The 21,744-nt window shown below is 42.5% G+C and overlaps 1 protein-coding gene across 2 annotated transcripts in view; it reads left to right on the forward strand.

The window, feature by feature from the left end:
• SLC22A23 (solute carrier family 22 member 23) overlaps nucleotides 1-21,744 on the forward strand; it is a 114,068-nt gene that overhangs the window by 68,369 nt on the left and 23,955 nt on the right. For both annotated transcript variants that reach the window (XM_008492583.2, XM_030469655.1), the window contains exons 4-5: nucleotides 10,347-10,515; nucleotides 16,147-16,274. In XM_008492583.2, the coding sequence (XP_008490805.2) occupies nucleotides 10,347-10,515; nucleotides 16,147-16,274 (297 nt within the window). The remainder of the gene's footprint in view (nucleotides 1-10,346; nucleotides 10,516-16,146; nucleotides 16,275-21,744) is intronic.

Consider the following 21,744-nt stretch of genomic DNA (forward strand, 5'->3'; position numbering starts at 1 on the left):
ACCAGGTTGCTTAAAAGCCCATCCAGCCTGACCTTGAACACTTCCAGGAAGAGGGCAGCCACAACATCCCTGGGCAACTTGTTCCAGTGCCTTACCACCCTTATAGAAAAGAATTTCCTTCTAATATCTAATCTAGATCTCCCTTCTTCTCCAAGTTTTAAACCATTACTCCTTATCCGTTCTCTACATACCAGTGCAGAAAGTCCTTCTCCAGCTTTCTTGTAGTACTCCCTGAGGTAATGGAAAGCTTCTATAAATCTTCACTGGTCTTTCCTTTTTCCCCTATGTTATATATTTTTCCCCTCCCTTTTAGGGGGATGTTACTTGGAAAAGAAAAGCCTGTTGGGATATGGAAGAGGAAAAATGATACCTGTACTACTACTAACTGTGCATTGTCTGCTTTTGTATCAAAATCAGTTTTCTCACCACCATTTTTATTTCTGTATTGTCATAGATTTCAAATTAGAGGAGATGCAACCAGAGGCCATCCTGCATGAGCCAATTCCAGTATAATTGGTTGCATGCACTGCTCAGTGTGGTCCTTACTTATCTCATGGGTGTTCCCATTCTGTCAAACTATCTTTGCTGTCCCTAGACCCATGCTAAATTCCAAAAACCATAGGACTATTCATGTGAAACTCACCCTGTTAGTTTGAGCAACACTTATTCAGTGAAAGCACCCAAAATAAAGCAGTTTATTGGCTCTGAATCTCCCAGTCTCTGCTTTCAATGTTCACAAATATCCAGAGTGTCTGGCATAAAAAAGCAAGGACACACCAGGGAACAAATGTTTGACAGCTCTTTACAAGGATGCTTGCTAATTGTTTTTGATTAAAAGTCTGCCAGCCTTTGGTGCATTCTTTCTGCTTGTGCTGTGGTGTTGCAGGCTCTCCCTGATGCTGGTAATGCAACTTGGGTCCTCTGAAATGACATAGGGTTCTTGAGGGCATCACCCAGATTTTCACTGATTTCTTTTGACATCAGAGGAGGGTTAAGGAAGGAAAAGGGACTAAGGGCTTTTGCTTTTACAATTATATCTACATACATATGCACGTACCTACGCATATATCCTATGTGTACACATGCGTGCTTATACACACGTGTGTATGGGTTTACAACTGTATTTTTGAGAGTTTAATAACCAGCCACCAAGTAGCTTGCTTAGACTCTGTGCATGTTAAGCATTCAGAGGGCTTGTTAATAAGTTAACATAGCTAAAGAAGCAAGCTGTGTTCTCTGGTGTGTGGTGCTTCAGACAAGCCATCCTCCTTTAAGTCTGAGGGAGAGTGTGCAGGGCAGATGGTGCTTTATTAAGACCCAGGGAGCACCAAGTACAGTTGTTGGCCCACTATTTAAAGGTTTCCTCTGTGATTGTCTTTTCTGCTTGGCTGTGAGCAACTTGAGGCTCCCCTGTCATTCTTGTTAGCAATGTGCAGTTCTGCTGGGAATATGCTCAAATCTGGGGCTCAGTCCAGCAGCATGACAGCAATGAAAAGCTCTTACTTGTGGGACCATCTCATGGGGGATCAGTGCTTGGAGAGAGTGGGTCTCTGTGCTGCCCTGGTGGCTCAGTGAGATGGGAAATGTGTAATAAACCTGAAACAAGATGTTAAGCTGTAATTTTTTTTGTGCTCACCTTTTTAAGGACCATCATCTGTCTGGAGGTTGGAAACAGATTTAGAAATAGCTGCTGGTGGAATACTATTTGTCACTTGGTTAATTAAGATACTGCCATGCAGAGTTGTGGCTACTAGATTTTTTCTCTGTTCTTATTTTAAGTGCTTACAATATTGTTTAAAAATTGCTAACAAGTAGAGATGCAAAACCCTTTCATCTGAAATATCAAAGGAAATTAGCTCCTCTGATACCCCTCAGAACTGTTTTTGTTGCAGCTGCTCTCATTCATTTCTGTCAAAAAGATGCCAGTCATGATTTAGATGTCTGCCAAGAGAAAAGGGGCAAGCTGTTGTGAACAGCAGAGGTGTTCAGTTTGCAAAATATTTCTATGATCGGCTGTGCATTTCCTTTGGAGCAAGCCACCTTTTGGAACAAAGAAGAATCAGATAGCTTTCTATGCAATCTTTAGCTTTTTCCAAAATAAACACTGACATGTTGGAGGGTCCGTTAATGGAAGGGTAGGAAATTATAGACTGGAGGTAGAAGAGAAATTTTTTTATACATAACAGTTAATGTATATGAATGTGTCCCCTTCTTAATTGCACATAGATGAAGTCATCTTTATTCTGAAATTAGCGTGTTCTGTATCTACCAGCTTCTTGTGCTCTTTGTCTCTGCTTTTTAGTTTTCCAGGGGCATCCTCCCAGTTTTGTTTCATAATGCTGTTATCCACATACAGGAGCTGTCATCACATATATCAGTGTTGGCTGGGAGCTGCTACGTGGCAGCAGCAGAGATGCTGCCACTTTCCTTTGGAGGTAGGATAGATGACAACTGCAGTACCACAAATGTGATTTAACATTTCTTTGTTTTTATTACTTTGTGAATGGCAGGCAGGCTGGCACGTTAAAGGTTTCTTACGCAGTTAGCCGTCTGTTCTGTAAGTTGCTGTTTGTCTTGTGCAATGTAAAATGCAGCAAATACAGGGACAACAGGATGAGCAGGGGAACAAGGCGTACTCCCTTCTCTGCCACTGATGCTCCCTGGGAGCCAGCTCGGATCCAGAATGTGATTGCAGCATCCCTCTGTCCCACGCAGCAGCCGGGCAGACGCTGCTTGAAGTCTCCCCTGTGCCTGAAGAAGCCAAGCTTGCCCTTGGCTCTCTCTTCTCTCTCAGGAAGGAGTTCTGCCACATGTGCATCATGCCCAGGTGGTCCCCAGCTCTTGCAGTTGAATTCTTGGGGGGTGAGTGAACACTGTATCGAACCTGAGCTGGCTTCATATGCAAAATACTCCCAAAATACTCTGATACAGCTGAGCAGTATCGGGCCTGAAATTGGGTTGGTGTGCTACTCATTTGTGTATCACAGGAGAGAGGTGTGTGGAAAGTAAAGAGAGGGAAGGTTGCACCTTATGTTTTGGTTGGTTTGGTTCTGACAAGAGGTGTAGCTGTGTTTACGTTTTTTGTGCTGTGCCTCTCTATTCAGGGTGTAGTGTATCTAAAGGATATTTTGCCTAGCATCAATTTTAGTGCTGTCCTGGTACTTGTCTACAAAGTGAACACCTGATCTAGAAAAAAAAGATATCTTTTCTGATTAGATATCTATCTATCTGACAGCTCCCTCCAGTAAATGTGGAATATATGTCCTGGTCAGAAGTAAAGAGTGGCACTACACAACTGGTGAGGTGTCACCCTGGCTGCCTGCCCCGGAGCCTGCCTGAGGGCTCTGTCAGCTTGGGTTATGTCAGTGCAGGGATGGCTGATTTGACACACATTGGAAGTGTTAATTAGGTATAAATGGCAGGCTAGTGTGTGTTTTAAGAGCCTCTCACCAAACCTATGATGCGTAGAAAACTACTGTTGAAGGAGGACCTCTACCACTTCACAGGTGTATTTTAGAGTAACTTTCGTCTTGCTGTGCTGTTGAGAAAAAATAATCCTGTTTTTCTCACTCAACGACTGGAGGTTCAGTCTATTACTGCTCTCTTTGCTTGGCAGTGGATTGGATTTCTCCAGATGGGAAATTAAATTTTTCCTTTCCTTCCACTCTGTCTCTGTCGTGTGGTCACATCAACTGGCAGTTGTCTGTGCCCTGCAGCACACGTGATAACCTTTCCTCCCATGCACTGCCTCATTTGCTCTTCTCCAACAGACTATATTTAAAAGTGATGCTTCCTCCCTTACTTCTGGTGACAGCAAAGGTGATCAAGAAAAAGTGCTTCATGTCTAAACTTAGCCAGGAGCAAGTGCAAACTTAATGTGGGCCATTTCAGCCAGAACTTATGAGAGGTGCACAATAGCCCGTGGGTAGGGCTTGCAGTTCTTAGAAGTTTATGTCTTAGTAATTGAAATTTGTATATATATATAAGCAGATGTGCTGGGTTTTATTTATTTGTTCCCCTAGCAGCCAACTGCAATGTAAAGGCTTGCCTGGGAGTTATTAATAGTTTCTGCTGCAATTGTGATCTGCTAGCTAGCCACAAGCCAGGCTGAGGGCTCTGTTATTCTAGGATTCTCCAGTAAGGAGATGATCTGTTTACTGCAGAGGAGAAATCCCACAGAGAGTGATGGAGGAAGAATTCATCCCTGAGGTTTGAGAAAGTTTGGTGGGAATTGGGAAATATGGCAGTAGGGTCACCTCCCAGCAGTGTTTAGGATTGCTGTGACAGGGTAGCCAGAGCTCTTAGTGCCAAAAGGGTCAGCTCAGGGACCAGAGTGATGGAAAGTTCTGGAAGTTTGAACAGCTTCAAAAACTTAAGTTCCCTGGGATTTTTTTCTCTCCTTTTGTGCTCTGTTGAAAAGCAGAGTCCAAATGCAAAATCCTGTCTTCAGGCCACAGCCTGTGCTTTACTCTTGACTGAGCTGAGCAGCTGCTGGGGCTGAGAGGCAAACCCAGCCCTGGTGCTTTAGGTTGCTACCATCACTGGGAATTTCTGGCATCCCACATTTTGCACATAACACTGTGTTTCCCGAGCTTTTCTCTGCTGAATTGATAGCATGGGGTTTGTACATCTGAGTTTCTTTCCTCCCTCTTGGAATAGGAAAACATCTTCTGGGGTCCTTGGATGGAGGGAATTAAGAATGTTGGGTATATAGTAATATGAGGGAAATATTACTATAGTAAAAAAATTATATATTACAATAGTAAAAATGGTAATTTTTTTTTAAAATATGAAACTCTGAATGTGTATCTAGAATCAGACCATCTCCATGGGGATTTTTTTCAGCAGGAATGCTGTTGCCCAGACTTAAGGTACTTTGTCTTGGCAATTTTCTCCAAGGGATACTCCTATATAATTATGGTCTTGGTGGCTCATAGACTGAAACTGGGTGGGGAGAGAAAACTGCAAAGGCACAAAAAGCAGTCAGCTTGTGGTTTCTGATGTAGTTAGCACTTGAGTTGCAGTGCATGAATTGCTTTGTGCTTTGGGACTGGAGTTGGGTGAGTGAATGCTGGAGAGTAATTTAACCTCTTTTTCCTCTTGATATATTATTTGCAAATTACTTACAACTTTTTCTTTTTTTTTTTTCTTTAAATAAAAGTATTTGCTGTTCATCCTTGTGCAAATATCCTATGAGAATAAATGTCAGCCTTTGAAGACAAATGAGAGGGTTTCTGAAATCTGAAGCAAGTGATTTGTTACTAGTGCACTAGCATAAGACCAAGTGAGAAAGGATGGGATGTAGCCCTCAATCCCTTCATGGTGGTGACAGCTCTTTCCACAGCTGCAGGCAAAGAGGGTGGAAGAGTGGAGCCAGCTGGGGAAGGGAGAAGACAGCACTGCTGATATCAGGCCATGACATACTTAGTTGACTTCGACTCCAGTTCCCATCTTCTTTGCAGAAGAGGTTGTCTGAAAAATTGTTCTCAGCCTGGGCTTTTTCCCAACCCAGTGCCAGGCAGAGAAGTTGTTAGCAAGGGCTACTTGCCTTTGCTGATCCAAAATTGATGTGCCCCTTGTCACCTGTACCAGTTGCATTTGCTATGGGTATCCTGCTGTTTGACCTCCGGTTTTATCATGCCTTTCTCTGGTGATGCTCAGGGGCAGTGGTGACCCTCAAGGTGAGGGAGCAGCTCTGCATGCTGCAGGCCTGAGTGGCATTGCAAAGGCTCTTCCTTAATTCCCACATCTCCCTCCCACAAGTGAGTCTGTCTGCTCACAGTTTCAAGGGTGGCAGGGTCAAGCCACGAGCCCTCTTGTCCCATCTGTGTGTCTCATGCAATGCACTGGTGGGAAGAGTGCCCTGATTCTGCCCTAATTCCCCCTGCCATCCTATCTGAGCTCCTCTGTGGTGTTGGGATCTTCCTAAATTTTTCCAGCCATGCAGAAGTATGTGATGGAGTCCTGTCCTTTTCTGTAAACCCCGCTTTTTTGGTCAGATGCTGGGGACAATTGATTGCAGTGTGGAGTGATCTAGAGCCCTGTCATCTTTGCAACCTATTTTTAGGTTTCTGATAGCTGTAAAAAAGTAAAATCTTTCAGGACTAATGACTCTGCAAACAAAGCTGTGTGAGGGTCTAGGATGTACATGACCTCATCCACCTATGGCCTGACTCCAGAAACATCTTCCTTTCTTCCAAATTCCCTGGGGTCTTCAAGGCACACCTTTTTCCAGACGAGGCAACTCTACTTGCACTGGTTCAAGTTTTGTGTAATTATAGCTAATTAATTACCTGATGTTTATATGCAACTCCTTTTTGGCAAAACCACCAATGTGCTTGCTGAAGGACCTCCCAGCACTTTGTGTGGTCTGTGGATGGGTCTTCTTTTCCCTGTGAAGGCTTGTTCATATTTTCCCTGCTTTCTGACAAGAGTCCCAAAGGACTGCACCCCAGGGGGAACACAGGAGGAGTGAGGGAGAGAAAATGACTGTTGTTTAAAACCCTGTAATTTCAGTACTCTAAAAGTCTGCTCAGCAGATTTCATTCTCTCATGGATTATATTCATAAATGCTTTCATACTCCTGCACTCACAAGTACTAAGGTGTATGTCCACATGGTCTGGCCAGGCTCACTTGTGTGACAATGAGGCAGTGATTGCTTCATCCTCACCACATCCCTGAGGTTGTTCTTGGCAAGTAACAAACCAGTTTGAGATTGCTTTTCATACCCTTCAGGAGTTTATGATGTTTATAATCCTTCTCTTTGTTGTTTTTCCTCATCTCATAATTCTCAAGGAAACCTAATAAATTTCTGTTCTCCTTTTTCTCATAGTCTTGATATTTTATGACTCCAGTACTGTTCTTCATCTTCTTGATACTCTATCTGTAGATCAGGTTGTTCCTCTCCCATTGCAATGAAATCACAGGCAGAGTGCAATTGGTACAATGGGCATGTGCCATCCCTTTAGCCTGGACTTGCCCATCCTTCTGGTGCCTGCTGTCTTGCTCTCACACCCTCATACACACATATGGGCTTTTACTCTGTCTTTTTTCATCACCACTTTTAATGCTCCTGGAAGAAATTTCTGCATGCAGAGTCGTGGAGTGACATACCTGGCCTCAGTGCTGTTCCTTCCGTGACAGAGCATGTCTCTGCACATCCTGCTTGTTAGGACTGGGCTTACACTGAGTGCATCAAGCAGCCCCCAGAAATGCATGAATCCCTTGTGAAGAAGAGGCATGGTTCACACGTGCTCTCCCTGGGGCAAGTTTGCTGGCTCTGAGGCTGCTGAACATTGCTACGTTTCTGTAGAGGAAAAATGTACAGGATAGGCTCCAAAAAGAGGATTTCTACACTTTGTTTCAGAGTTTCCCATGTGCCATGCAATGAGCCTCATATGTTCAGCACCTCATGATGCCTGCAGGGACCATGCCTGCACCACATATGTGGTAAGGTGACTGCTGGGTCACACTTACAGTGTGTGGAACAGTTCTGCCATGGGGGTTGGATGGATCCTACTTCTGCACTTGTGGTGTCCTCTGTAACTGGGTGTCTATTGACAGTGAGAAAATCTGTCCTGTGTCCTGGGCTTGTCTGATTTCACTGCCCAAGTACTGCTTTGGATAAAGGTTTCAACTTGCTCGTGTGAAATTAAGCATCTGAGTTGGATCTGCTGCTCTGACTGTGCTGCTTAGAGAAAAATGATGCACAAGGCAACAAAATCCTTTCCACACCTGTCTTCCTACCCACTCAAGATTTTCCAAAGAAGGCAAACAAACGTACTTGGGAGTTTTTGGTACTGATGGTAATTTCCATGATTTGTGTGCACAACAAGAGTTTATGTGATTCTCAATGCTCCACTAAATAGTTGAGAAGGAAACCTTTTCTCTGAGTGGGGGAACTGGAGCTTTGTTGCTGGATTTGCCACAGGTGGATAAAGCTGTTCTCTGCCTTGCAGTGATTTTGTAGGAGTTGGTAAATTATCATGCAAACTGGGTGGAAATCATTGCAGCTGTAGAAGCTTCATTCCTGGGTGCATCATAGCACCTGTGTGAGCATCAGCAGGGTGGAGGGAGCCTTTCCTGATGCTGAGGTAGAGCTGCTGTGGTGGGTGGCTTTGCTGGTAGAAGAGGGAAAAGATTGACTGACAGATGCTTGCTAAAAACTGCAGTTCTGTATCTTTTATCATATAAAATTGATGCTGGAGATGTTGGAAAGTCAGTAGGCTGTCTTAATATGTTGAACATTTCAACAGAGATGTGGTGTTTCATACATATGGAGCACCTGCAGATGTCACTTGAAAGTCATTCTCACTCAGCTACAGCAGAGACTGGTTTTTTGTCTTCTCCAGCTTTTAGAGGAAAGGGCAAAAATTGCTTGTGTGTGTGGTAATCCAGAGAAAAAAACAGATGCTAAATCATCTCTAAAGTTATTGTCTTTTTATACAAAGAATAACTGCTGTATATGCAGTTTTGTATTATGCACCAGTGACTTAATAAAATACAATTTCATTATTTGGACACCTCTTTCTGACTTTGTATAAAAGTTGTTCTCTTGCTTAATTTTTTTTAAAATCTGATACTAACCTAAGCAATGCAATTGAAATGCCAAAACCTTACCTAGCTAATGCAGACTTCCTGTTTCTATAGCAACAAAACTCGTCCTTGTACTTAATGAAGGAATACTGGAGTGTGAGTAACTGGGTCTTTAAGGTTAGAAAAACAAACAGAACCACTTTATATTGGAAGGTTAGAGAAATAAAATAAAAATGACCTCTTTGCATAGAACAAAAAAAAATTGCTGTGGCTTGGGATACTTCATTAGTAAGAATAAAACCGTATTAATGTCATAAGGAGCTCTGTGTTTTAATGTTGTTTTCCTAATTAAAATATAAAAGCCTATTATGGCAAGTGAATGTCTTTGTGGGTTGTTGTTGGTTGTTTTTTTTTTTCTTTTCCAAAGCTGCTGTGTTTGTGGTTAAGCTAATGAAAATTTGGGCTGCCTTGCAACAGATAGAGTTTCCTTCTGCATTGGCAGAAATCCACTGATACTTTTTGTCATAGGCTGAAAGAAAAAAAAAAATTGTAGTGTTTAGTCCTACTTTTGATCTAGGAGCTAATTCCTGGTCAGCTAGTTTAAATCAGTGATAAATGCTGAACAAGCTACAGATGAGAGAGTGAATGAAGGAGCAGCTGATGTCTCTTCCTATTGTCTTATAGCTTTTCAATTACAATTTTAGCAACTGTTAAATTCTAATTTAAAACAGCCCTAGGAAACATCTCAAGGAAAAGCAATAATGCTGACCACAACTTAGCATGAATGTTTCCAAGGCTATGTTTCTGTATCAACATGGCAATAAGTACTACACAACATTTGTGGCAGGTTTATTGTGCTTAATTATTAATCTGTAGAAGTGGGCAAAGAGGAAATACAAAATAGGACTTTCTATTGCAATTATCCTGGGGAAAACATATTTTCACAAGGCAGTCCAATTTTTCTGCTATTTCACCTGTGATTTTTCTATGTTTTGGGGTTCTTTTTGGTTTTTTTAAGCTGTGTATCTGATAAATTCAACTTCATTTCTGAGGGCTGATGAAGGTAGCCAGAATTCAGAGTTTATGGAAGCTTTATCTCATGAATTCACTCATCACAAGGCAGCTGACACAACCAATGGTGCCAGTGATGGTACTAAATTGCCCCACAGCAAAAGGAAGGATGGAGAACAGGATAAGACAGATGGAAGGCTGGCTCCTTTGAAAGTCGATCAAGATTAGTTATTGCAAAAACAAAAAGCAAACCCAGAAACAACCCATTCAGCAAAATCCAGCTTGAAACTGGCTGAGTTGTAGCATATTAAATGCTGGGCAGGTGGCATCCCATATGGGCTGGGAGCCTTTATCCTGCTGTGAGAGCCATGGTCTTCTGGCTCCCTGCAAACTGACTGGAAAGGCATGCCATGTCTAATAACCGTGAAAAGGCTCAACCTGAAATCTTCTACCCTCCATTCCCTTTAAAAAAAAAAAAAATAAATCTTAGAACTTGTTAAAACAATTCCCTGGGGAGAGACTGATTGAAAATTGACAATTAGGATACAGCAGATCTGCAGGAGATGCAATAGGTGTATGGAAGTTGCAGTGTTAATGCCATAACCAGCTGTTAATGGGCTTCTCTGTTGCTGCTGGGGTATTTGAAGCCTAAATACATGAAGAATCAAGATCTGTGTGCAAATGCATAGCTTTGGCTGAAAGTCTTGAAGGACATAACTCCCTGAAAGTCTCATAAGTTGTTCTCTAGGTGCCTTTGCTGCGTGGGGAATAAAGCATTTGCATGCTCTCTGTGTTTCAGGGATAGAGCTCTGTCCTCCTGGGCACCGGTTCATGATCACTATGGTGGCAAGCTTCATCGAGATGGCAGGGCAGTTCCTCATGCCAGGGCTGGCTGCCCTATGCAGGGACTGGCAAGTCCTCCAGGCAGTCATCATCTGTCCTTTTCTGCTGATGCTGCTCTACTGGATGTAAGTATTTCTTCCTTGTGTTGGGTCAAAGACAACATGAACGCCTAATGTTGGACTTGGGAGGTGTTTCACTGTTGGGAAGTTCACAGTAGATAGGAGCCTTTCCCTTTGTTTGTCCTTTACTTTTGGAAAGATTTAGCTTTGAAAAAAGAAATAACTTTATAATTTGAGGGGGGTGGTGGACAAGAAGCTTAATATGAGCCAATGTGCATCAATGTGCGCTTGCAGCCCAAAAAGCCAACGCGGTCCTGGGTTGCATCAAAAGAAGCATAGTTGAGGGAGGTGTTTTTCCCGATCTACTCTGCTCTTGTGAAACCCCACCTGGAGAACTGTGTCCAGTTCTGGAGTACCCATCGTAACTAGGACATAGAGCTCCTGGAATGTGTCCAGAGGAGAAGCACTAAAATGATGTGAGGGCAGGAGCACCTCATCTGTGAAGACAGACTAAGGAAATCCTACCTGAAGAGGAGGAGGCTCCAAGGGGACCTTCTAGCAAGGTTCCAAAATCTGAAGGGGGCCTTTTTACATGCGTGTGTAGTGAGAGGAAAAGGGAAAATTGTTAAAGCTTGAAGAGGGGAGATTCAGGTTAGACATTAGGAAGAAATTCTTTCCTGTGAGGGTGGTGAGACACTGGCACAGGTTGCCCAAGGAAGCTGTGGATGCCCCCTCCCTGGAAGTGTTGAAGGCCAAGCTGGATGGGGCCTTTGAGCAACCTGGGCTGGTGGGAGGTATCCCTGCCCATGCAGAGGATGTTGGAACTAGGTGATCTTTAAGGTCCCTTCCAACCCAAATCATTCTGTGATGCTATGAAATTGCTGTAGCACACCGAGGTTATGTGCTGCAGCATGGTGGAAAATCAGGAGACGGTCCTCTTTGACTGAGCAGCAAGTTTACTTTGCTATGATTCTGTCTGTCACTTCCCCTTTAAAGATGAAAACAGTTATTGAGGAGATGCACGTTAGCCTATCTGTTGTCAGCTTTTGGCTGCACAGCCCAGTTTTCCCTTAAAACTTGTATTGTGGTTCTGGGCTGTGCCTGTTGGTGTGTTTGGCCTGGGTTTGCCAAGCTAGGGTGAAAATAACATGTGTCGGCTCTTGTACAAGTGCACTTGGGCATCTTGTGTGCTTGAGGTAGCCAAGCACTGAACTACACTACCTGCTCTATTTTCCCAAATTAGCACACACTGTGCCAAAGCCTGGGTGGCTGGCCTGTGACAGGCAGTGGCTCAGGATCATTCCCACAAGGATTCCTCTCCTCTCGGCTGTTCTCACTCCTCTCTGCCTGCTGCACCAGCAACACCCTGGCACTGGTACAACTATCCTGAGGGAAGTAGTGTGGCCCTTGCCTTGGAGATGGTGCCAGGTTCATGCTGACCAGAATTTTAGTACACCTTCCAAAAAATCTCTTTATTGTTCTGTCTTCATAGTGACACTCAGTGGCAGCATAACACAACAAGGGCTTATGTGCAGTGTTGTACAAAGCTGTAAGAACAAAACCACACTAGATCATGCATTTTAAAGATACATTATCATGACTAAAATTTTTAGTTGCTGTACACTGAGAAAAATGTGGGAAAAGTCCACTGCACTGTGAAGGACCAAGCTGATGTACCAATGGTGGACCAAGCTGTTAGCTGTAAAGCCTGGCCAAGTTGCAACACATAAAAACTTGTAACAGTATGTAAGAGTTTTTAACAGTTATATATTTTTCTACTAAGGCATGAAGGCCTTACAGAGTTTTTCTGAGATTGTGGCTGTAACCCTCAGTGGGGATTTCTTCACTTGTCATCAAGGTAGACATGCCACAGCTTGGGCTGAAGGCAAAATGCAGCTGCATTTTCCAGGAACAGTTACAAGTCCTTTACAAGATGGTGGCTTTAGTTTTTTCCATCTTGTTTTCCAGCATGCAGCATCTAAATAGTCTCATCTTGTCAGAGTTAATCTTGGTGATGAATTAAGCTAGAGCATTCTTGTTAATGTACAACACTCTTCTCTCAAACCTGCAATATGTTAAACACATACAACCATGTGCAGGTCTACTCCAAAACCTCCTATTGGGGTGCCTACCAGCTGTAACAGATTATATCCACCACCTGATAGAACCCAATATAAAACATAATGTTTACAGATATTTGTGTCCAAAAAGACAGTGTGACAGCATGAAGATGCCTAACAAACATGGTAGACAGCAAGGGCAGCAGAAACCCCTCGGCAGTCTTCTGGAGGTTGGCATGTTTTCCAGGTGGCTGAGTTTTCATCTGTTCCTGTTGCAAGGTTGTCCCTGAGTGACATTGAAAGCAATAGGAAATGCTAACATTGATTTCCAATCTCCAATAGCTTTGTGGCTTTTTGGCTGGGCAGGACAGGCAGACCATGCACATAGATCCTCCTTATACAATGTGTGATAAGACAGCTTGATAAATAGTGGTAATAGCCAAAGTACCAGGATTTGTATTGCCTGGGGTTTTTTTGATTGCAGAAACAGACTCTGGTTAGGATGCCTGTTTACTTATACTGATGGTACAGTATGCACTTTTCTCTTAGGCTTTTGTCTTCCATCTGTTGCATATTTTCTGGAAAGTGCTACAGTTTTATTATCTCTTTCCTTTCCCTCCCCTCTTCCCCCATCATTGTGCTGGGAAGGAGAGTGTGGGCCCTCAGCATATGTTACAGGTGCAGCAAGGAAACCAACTGATTTTTAATAAAAGAAGAACTGGAAAGCTGCATTGCTTCTTAATTTCCCATCATGTACCCAAAGCAGTGAGTTCCATAACAGGCACTGCAGCAGCCCATGTGCCTGTACAGAGCACTTAGTCCTTCCATGCTGGGGCTTAACCCTCTCCCATCTATAGATATGCTCTTCTCCCAGCTGTGTTCATGTAGTAGCAAACTATACTGTCCCTAGAAGGTGGATGGCTGAGCAGGGCAGGAAGCAGAAGCTGAGTGTGGGTGGGAGGAAAGGGAAAAGCAGCAGATTTGTCTAGGAGGGATAGACTGGTAGACTGGGATGCCTGCAATCTGCTTAGCAGATGCCTTTGCTGAGCTCTCAGGTTGTTCTCAGAAGGCAGAGAGGCACCCATTAAGCTGGAGATGAGCACAGGACTTGATGGCAAGCATATAAAAAGAAGTTAATCAAAGTTAGGCTCCTTTTAAAGTATGTGTATGCATTGTGGTCATAAGGAAAGAAGAGTTTCAGTTATAAAGAGGCATTTTCTCTCACTTGGAAGCAAGAAGCTCCTGACCATGCTATAAAAGTCAGCAAAGGTGTCCGTAATCTGAAATAAACTCCTGATGTACTCCAACCAAACCAGAAGAACTGGAAAGGGGTGACCAGTTCTTTTCTGGTATTTTTAGGTAGGATTTGTCCTCACCAATACAAGAAGTTTTAATAAATGAGTTTTTTGTCCTGGAGCAAACACTACATCCTTTGTAAGGGCATGGGTTTGCAGGATCATGTTTGGCTTTCCAGCTGTGCACAGTCCATGCCCAGCCTTCTTGCTATCAGTGAAGGATTCTTCTCTGCTCTTAGGATTTCTCAGGCTCAGGATCTTTGTTCCTGGTGTCCTTCTCCCTCCCCCCCCATCTCCTTTCCCAGGCATCAGATATGTAACAGGAGGTTTATGTTTCCCACTACACACTCCCAGCTCTTTCCTTTGGCTGCAAAAGTTTGATCCTTTCCTCTCTGATGCAGGAGTTAGAAGAGTATCAGGCAGGTCGTTAGTCAGCTCAGCCTGGGGGGACTGAAGTCAATCTGGGGGACTGCTCTGGGCAGAAAGATCTCAGCTATCTTCAGTTAGTATTTTGGGGTTTGTTTGGGTTTTTTGTTATTTACGGGGTTTTTTGCTTTTGAGTTTGTGATGGTGTTTGGTTTTACAACAGCAAAGACAACAGTAGATGCAGACAAGTGACCCTGGGCAGCAGTATCCATGCTCCACAAGCAAGCAGCTTGGGTAACTACGCAGAGATGGGGCAGCCCTGCTCAGAGCAGCCCAAGAGTTCCTAAAGATCCTTAAATGAACCTCCTACTGCTCACACTGCATAATGGAGCAGCTGAAAGGCATAAAACTTCAGCACTTCTAGTTTGAGAAAGCTGTGGGAGCTGGAAGGTAGAGGTTGCGTTAGTCCCTGCAGTGCCCATTCCTGTGGTGCTTCGGCTTCACCAGGAGTGGGTGCTCCCTGCAGGGGTTGTCATTTGGGACCTGTAAGAAAATCCTTCAAAAAGCACAGATTTTAGGCTAAGGGCTGTCCTCTTTCTGGAGCCAAGCTTGGAGAGATTTTGCACTCACAGAATTCATGTTTTTTCAAAACATACGTTTGTGTTACAGGACTTTTCTGCAGATGGCTGTGCCAGAGCATCTGTGCAGCTCCAGTGGTAGTAAATAAGCTGTCAAGTTGAATAGTTGCCATCATGGCTGTTATATATTTTTATTGCCTGATATCATTTGGATTGCAATCTGCCTGACTTCTCTCCTTTTTTTTTTTCTTCTTTGTTTAAAAAAAAAATTATAAAAATACAATACTTTTTCTAGGATGGAGGTCTTGCTAAGCTGTCTTCCAAACAGCATCAGCCTTAAAAGATAGTACTATAATGGTACTATCTGGTCCTATGCTTAAAAGTAAAAGTACTGAGGCAGACCCAGAGCAAAGATCATTGCTTTGTGGAGGAAATTTGAGGTTTGTTATATCGTTGAAGTTAAAAATAACTGTTGAATTTGTTCTTAGAAAGATCTTTTAGAAGGTTAGTGAAAATGAGGCCTAAACCAGAAAGAAAAACAGTCTTGTGGTCGGGTCTGAAAGTTTCAGATTTCTGGTTTGTTTTGTATAGGGTTTAAGATCTACATATTTCTTTGGGGTTTTTATGAAAAATAAATTGATCTGAAAAAAAAAAAGGAAGACTGATCATTTAATAACTCAAGTGAATGTCAGCACTTCAAAGAAACAATGAGGTAGAAAACTTTTTTTAACATTTTGTAACTGTGTGTATGTATATGTTGTTATGGTGGCTCAACTAACGTAATATTATCTTTACTAGAAGAAATTTTTGAGCAACAGCTGAATGCTTTCTAGAACATACACAATACTGACCTGTATAAAAAATAATGGCTTCAAGTCTGCCTATGTGGGAGAAGATTTTTGACATGTTTAAAATTTTAAAAATCTGTGCCACTATAATCATAAAAAGTAATTCTTCTCTTTCCTCTCTCCATCTTTACCAGAGAATCCAAATCACTACTGTCAGTTATTTTCCTTCCTTGGCCTGAATTACTACGTGTTAACTGCACAGCTCATTCTTTCCCTGCTTGGCAGCAAACGTTTATTGCAGACAGTGCTTCCACCTTCTCCTGGTTCTTTCAAAATGGTGTTAGCAGACAGAACACCTCTAATATGCTATAAAATTCTAATATATCCTACTAGCAGGTGATAGAATAGTTCCTGTATCATTTATGAACCAGTATAAAAGAAAAGGTCTTAAATTTACACATTCTGAATCTTTTTTCCCTCTTACTTGTTTCCTCTGCTCTTTGTTAATACTTATGTAGCTCATGAATGGTCAAATGAGCAGTTAAACACTGTCAGTTCTTCCTCTGCCAGAAACCTGGAAGCGACCCTAACCTCTTTTCCATCTTTGAAGTGTTTTCCCAGAGTCTCTTCGGTGGTTGATGGCTACACAACAGTTTGAGGCATCCAAAGAACTGATCCTTCAGTTCATGCACAAGAACAGAATGACCACGGAAAGTGACATCAAAGGAGTGGTGCCTGGTGAGTAGGACAGACAGCTGCAAATCACACTGCTCTTCTCTAAAAGCTGCACATGGCATTGCTGCCCACAATCAAATAACCTACTTACTGCCTGTAAAATCATCCTCTTTGTTCGCTCATTCATTCATTCATTTTGCTTTCCTTGAAAAACCATTCCAAACTCCAGCACTGTGTTTTAAATTACTCAGCCTGTTGAACAGCCCTAAGAATTATAGTCTCATCTTGTAGAGCCTTCCATATGTCTTTAGAGACATCTCTCAAAGAACTTTTGCCATGGCTGCAGGGCATACCTTCAGCACTCTGTGCCTCTGGAAGCTGCTTTTAAGGAAGCTGCTCACTGGGATCCTGACTGTCATGCAACACTGGTTTTGTTAATCTGGAAAAGCAGCAGCACTCAAGCCCCAGATTCTAAAGCACCAGCTCCATGGCAAACCTAAACCATGTTACAGTTTCTCTTGAAAGCCTTCTTCCAAGAGCCATTTTGCTCTCCTGCATCATCTGAGTGATGCTCTGGGGATCGGGGGGGGCTGCAAGTAGCAGCAGTAAGGTGCAGGTTTTGGTTGAAAGTCTAAAGTACCCTTTCTTTGGTTTGCTGATGGTTTTAGAAAGAGCTGATTCTTATTGCCACCAGCATTGTCACTGAAATAGCTGTGCTTCTGTCTCAGTGCTTTGCAGAAGAGGCTGTGTGTGTGTGTGTGTGTCTCATTACAATACAGGCAGAAAGTTTGTATCTTTATCCCTCCAGCATCTGTCAGATTTGTTTCAGGCTCCCCTCTTCCTTCCCACAGACCTCACCGTGCCCATAAATACCCATTTTGCACTGTTATTTGCAGTTTCTATCAAACCACCCACTGGTCAGAAAACAGTGGAAATGGTTGGGTTTTTTTCCACTTTTCCAAACCTTGCCTTCTCTGATCTTAGGGGCTGCAGGAAGACCTCCCCCAGGGTTAGGGCCAATACTTGGCCAATACTTACTGCCACAGGGTTAATTCTTCAGAAGAGACTCCATCCAGAACAGAAAAAATGTCACCCTTAACACCACTGCAAAAGGAACGAAGCAGTTTTCATCAGTCAGGGGTGAAAATGTGGTTTGGGCTTGTGGTATTCCTACCCAGGCCACTGCTGTTATTTTTGGTGCAGATTGGTGTTAATTAGTTTGTTAGCATCTGAATTGGTTGTCCAGAGTTACAGTTCTGGAATCTGCATTGCACACAAGATGGCTTTGCAGTGTAAATGCCATTTTTCTTAGGAAATTTGAAAAAGATGGGGGGTATATGAGCCATTATTCACCCGATGATCTCCATCATCCCCACCTACTTTTTGCAGATCCTCCCTAGAATAAGTAGTGGGTCTTATAGAAAACTTATCTCTGAAGTAATGAAATGTCTCATAGTTAGACATGGAGTTTCCCAACCAGTTCTAAAATACGACTTTTCTCATCCAGTCAACTTCTTGAATTTGTAAGTGAAACTTAGTGCCTTTTAGGGGAAAATACAAATAAATTACCTGAGTTTCATGAAGGAAAATTATAAAGATGCAATTGTGTGTCAGAGGGATTTATTTAAGCTATATATAATGATTTTGTCCATGGAGGAATTCTAAGTATCAAAATGGCTTTGTGACTATTATTTGTGGCTGATTACTTTTTCCAGCAGTTTCATGGTAGGGATACATTCCATTTCCTGTGGAAAACAGAGTGTTAGTGCATCTTAATGCTATGGCTTCTCCACCTGCAGATACATTTAGATATAGGAGTTGTCAGTACATTGCCCTTTACACACTTCAAGTGACACAGAATGTGGTAATTTCTGTCTCCTTGCTGATACTGGATTTGCTGGGGTTATTTTGGGGGCTGTTGTTTGGGTTGTTTATTATTTCTTCCCTTGCGTTTTCTCTTTAAACTCTCTGCATTCAGACTTTTTTTCTTCTGACCCAGCTCTGGAGGGATGCTGCATTTCTATAGGGATGCTGCATTTCTATAGGGAGAAAGAATGAGAGGAGCAGTATCAAAGGATGAAATGAACTTAACTGAAAATTTTGGAAGGAAGGGCTTTCATTCTGGGTACTTAATAGTGTTGATGGTCTGAGTGAGGACAGGATAAAAGTAGAAATCCCAAGTGAAAATGCAATCAAACTGCAGGCCCGTGTGTCTCCCAGAGAGTCTGTAAGCAAGAGAAAGCATTTCTCTGCTTTTATATATTAGGATCACAATCACCAAGTTGTTGTAGCAAGGAATGGGTAAAAAGCTGGTACTTGCCTGGGAGAAAGAAGGTCATTGAGCCTTGATACAGACATCCCCTCTTTCCCCTTGACTCCATTGTTGAGCTTTCCTATCTGTGTAGAGCTGGTTTTGTTTGTGATTTGTTTTATTCTTTGTTTTCCCTCTGAAAGAGCTGGAAATGGTTTTGCTGTAGTTAGAGGCCATTGTGTTGGTTATTTCTCACTGCATCGTGGCAACAGCCTCCTGTGACTGAATTAGGCCCAATACGTTTAAATTATATACATCTCACTTGCAGTCCCTTCAAGATGGAAACTCCACTGTAATTTTGCTTATACATACCAGTCAAATCAGTGTATCCTGTATAACAGATCATTACAGGGATTACAATCGTTTCATATGTACCCATTTTGGAAGATGATACAAGTTCATAATAGTAGCATTCAGGTGGGTGAAGTATTTCTGGAATGGAAGAAAATGCAATTTTGAATTGCTGTCCAAGCAATGGACAGGCTTATTTTCTCATCTGAAGAATCACACCATTCCCATTGCCTTCTGAAAGCTTTTACTGTTCCTTTTGGCATGCCACCCATAGTGGAAAGTGCCACTAACCTACCATAAGGCCTGTTTGCTCCATAGGTTAGTGGCTCACATTCTGGATGGGAAAGAAAAATTGAAATTTAAAATATACCTCCTATTTTTGAATCCATCCATAGGGTGAGATTGTTTTGCCAGTACTTTTCTGTGGGAAATGCTGCTAAAGAGAATAACTGGACAGTGGTCCAGCTGCACTGGAAAGGTCCAGCAAATGTGGTATAAACCCCCATGTCTTGAGAAAATCAGCAAGGCTCGTTGATGGGCAGTGCTCAGCCAGCAAGAGACTATGCATGGGAAACAAATTAAAGTGAGAAAAGGGATGGTGATAGGAGTCCAGAGTGTTGTTAATTAGCATTGTGCTTTCCTTCTCAGTAAGCTGCCCCAGGGGTGTAATGTAGGGTCTCTTGTTGGTTGCAAAACCACAGGAGAGCTGAACCCTTACAGCTTTAAGTGGCTTTATTTTTGATTGATTGGTGCGACTTGTGGCTTTTTGTCAGGAAAAATTAGCCTCCATAATGAGATTTTTTTGTTTTATGTGGTCCTAGTTTCTTCTTTAATGCTTAGGAAACCTGAGTATGCTAATTATACCTGGTTAAATCATCATTTGAGTTTCAAAATTTCACCAGCTGGCTCAACACTTTGCCCTCTTAGAAATAAAAGTTTAGATTTATTTCTGTATCAGGGGAATTATTTTTACTTAACTGCATATTGATATGTCATTTGTGAAACAGGCTTGGTAAATTTCATTGACAAATATTTGAAAATGTTATCCAAGAAAGTCAGCTTCAATCATGGGCAGATGAAATATTTTGATAAAATTAATTCAGTGCTGCCAGCTTCTCCAAAAACTTCCCCATCTCTTCCCTTTTCCCCTGTGGAACAAGAAACAAGCATACATTTCAGTGCAGCTGCAGGACAGTAATTTTGATCTGAGTGAAACAAACACTAAGGAAGCCTGGAGATCTTCAAGAGCAAGAGAAGAGGGTTTAGGGGAACTGGAAATCCCGAAGCACCAACTCTCTTATGTCTTTAAAGGCATGTTGTTTAAATGGCTTTCATTATTGTGGTAGGATGCTTTCATGTTGGGCGAAGGGTCTGTTTGGTGGCTGGAACAGATTGGCTGCTACAAGGTGATCTCTGCTGCACCCAGCCCACCCCACCACCCCGGTGTGTTTGAGTGTGATAGGGCTGTGATGGGGCTGAAGCCCCATCAGCAGTTACCTGAGTGTCAGACTTGATGCTTCCATGGAAACCCACCCTTGTGCAGCTCTCCTTACCCCTTTCCCTGCTGTGGGAAGCATTTCAGATGCTCCTTCACAGAATAATCACTGCTTGACCTGGTTGAATAACAAAGCCCCCGCTTTGCTCATCTCTAGATGAAAATTGGAGTGGACAGACAGGTTATATAGTTGTTACTTTGCAAGGTTGCTTTCTCAGAGAAATAATTTTGGTGTCATTAGAAAAGTGGCCAACAAAGATCAAGTATCCAAGCAGATGCAAAGACTTTAGCATGCAGGACGCATGATGGAGTGGAAGAAGGGGTACAGTGGTAACAAGTACCATGTGTGCATGTATGTGTGTGGACTGGAGTTACTCTGTGGTTTTCAGAGGCTTTCCTCTTAGTGAAAAGAAAATAAAAATCACTCACCTTTCTTGCTACTGAACAACATGCTGCCATGAATTTTCTTTTATACATAAGCTAGTTTCATGTTTTATTTTGCTATATTTTTTTTTAATTTGCTAGACTTGAGGCTTGGATCTGTGTACTTGCATGCTTCTTTTTTTTTTTTTCCTTGGGTAAATAGTAGAGAGAAGGGTGAAAAAGCCCTATGTCTGAAAGTCATTCTCTTTCTCTAGTAGAAGAGATTACCTCTCCCTACAAAGCTTTTTTCATATCCTTGCAACAATTACACTTACAACTGCACTACTTTTTTAAAGCCTGTGGTGGATGAAGAGCCAGGTGTATCAGTTAGAGAAAGGATGCAAGTTCCCTGGCCCCATAATGCAGGTAACTCCGTGTGATGGTACTGTGTACAAGCTTGCCAGATATATTCCTTTACCTTTCCTGTATCTTGGTTGTTTAATGGTGCCAAACTTAAATATCCCATGCAAGTCCTAGGGGGCAGTCGGGTAAACATGGGAAATTCAGTTTAAAACGTTCAAGGTGCTGCTTGAATGCAGCCTTTCAGTCTGAAAAAGAACTGTGTGTTAGCCACAGAGTTTTCCATCTCACACCAATCCAGCCAGTGATTTCTGTTGCCCTCTTGTATGTTAAATCAGCTTTCAGGAGGGGCTGAGTTTCTCCTGGTGGTCCCCTGTTGTCCAGGAGCAGGAACTGATGGAGTTTGTGCAGCTCTTTGGGGACATGCAGTACATGATAAATAGCAACTAACAAGAGTAAAATTGATCAGTGTTCAGTCCTCTAGAGGAATGGAAGAAGAGAGGCCATGTGAGCCCTTTCTGTATCCCTGGCGAGGGCAGTTGTGACCTCTGAGAGCAGCAGAGTTTGGAGGGGTCAGGGAGAAAAGAGAAAACTTTACTGAGGATGTGCCTTCTGGTGCCACTGGGAAAAGCCAAATATGATAGAAATTAAAAAAGGAAAAAAAGAAAAAAAAAAAAAAGGAAGGGGGTTGTTGCCAGCTTCTGTTTATGCTT

Source organism: Calypte anna, chromosome 2 (genome assembly GCF_003957555.1).
Source record: "Calypte anna isolate BGI_N300 chromosome 2, bCalAnn1_v1.p, whole genome shotgun sequence".
In the NCBI taxonomy this organism is placed as follows: domain Eukaryota; kingdom Metazoa; phylum Chordata; class Aves; order Apodiformes; family Trochilidae; genus Calypte; species Calypte anna.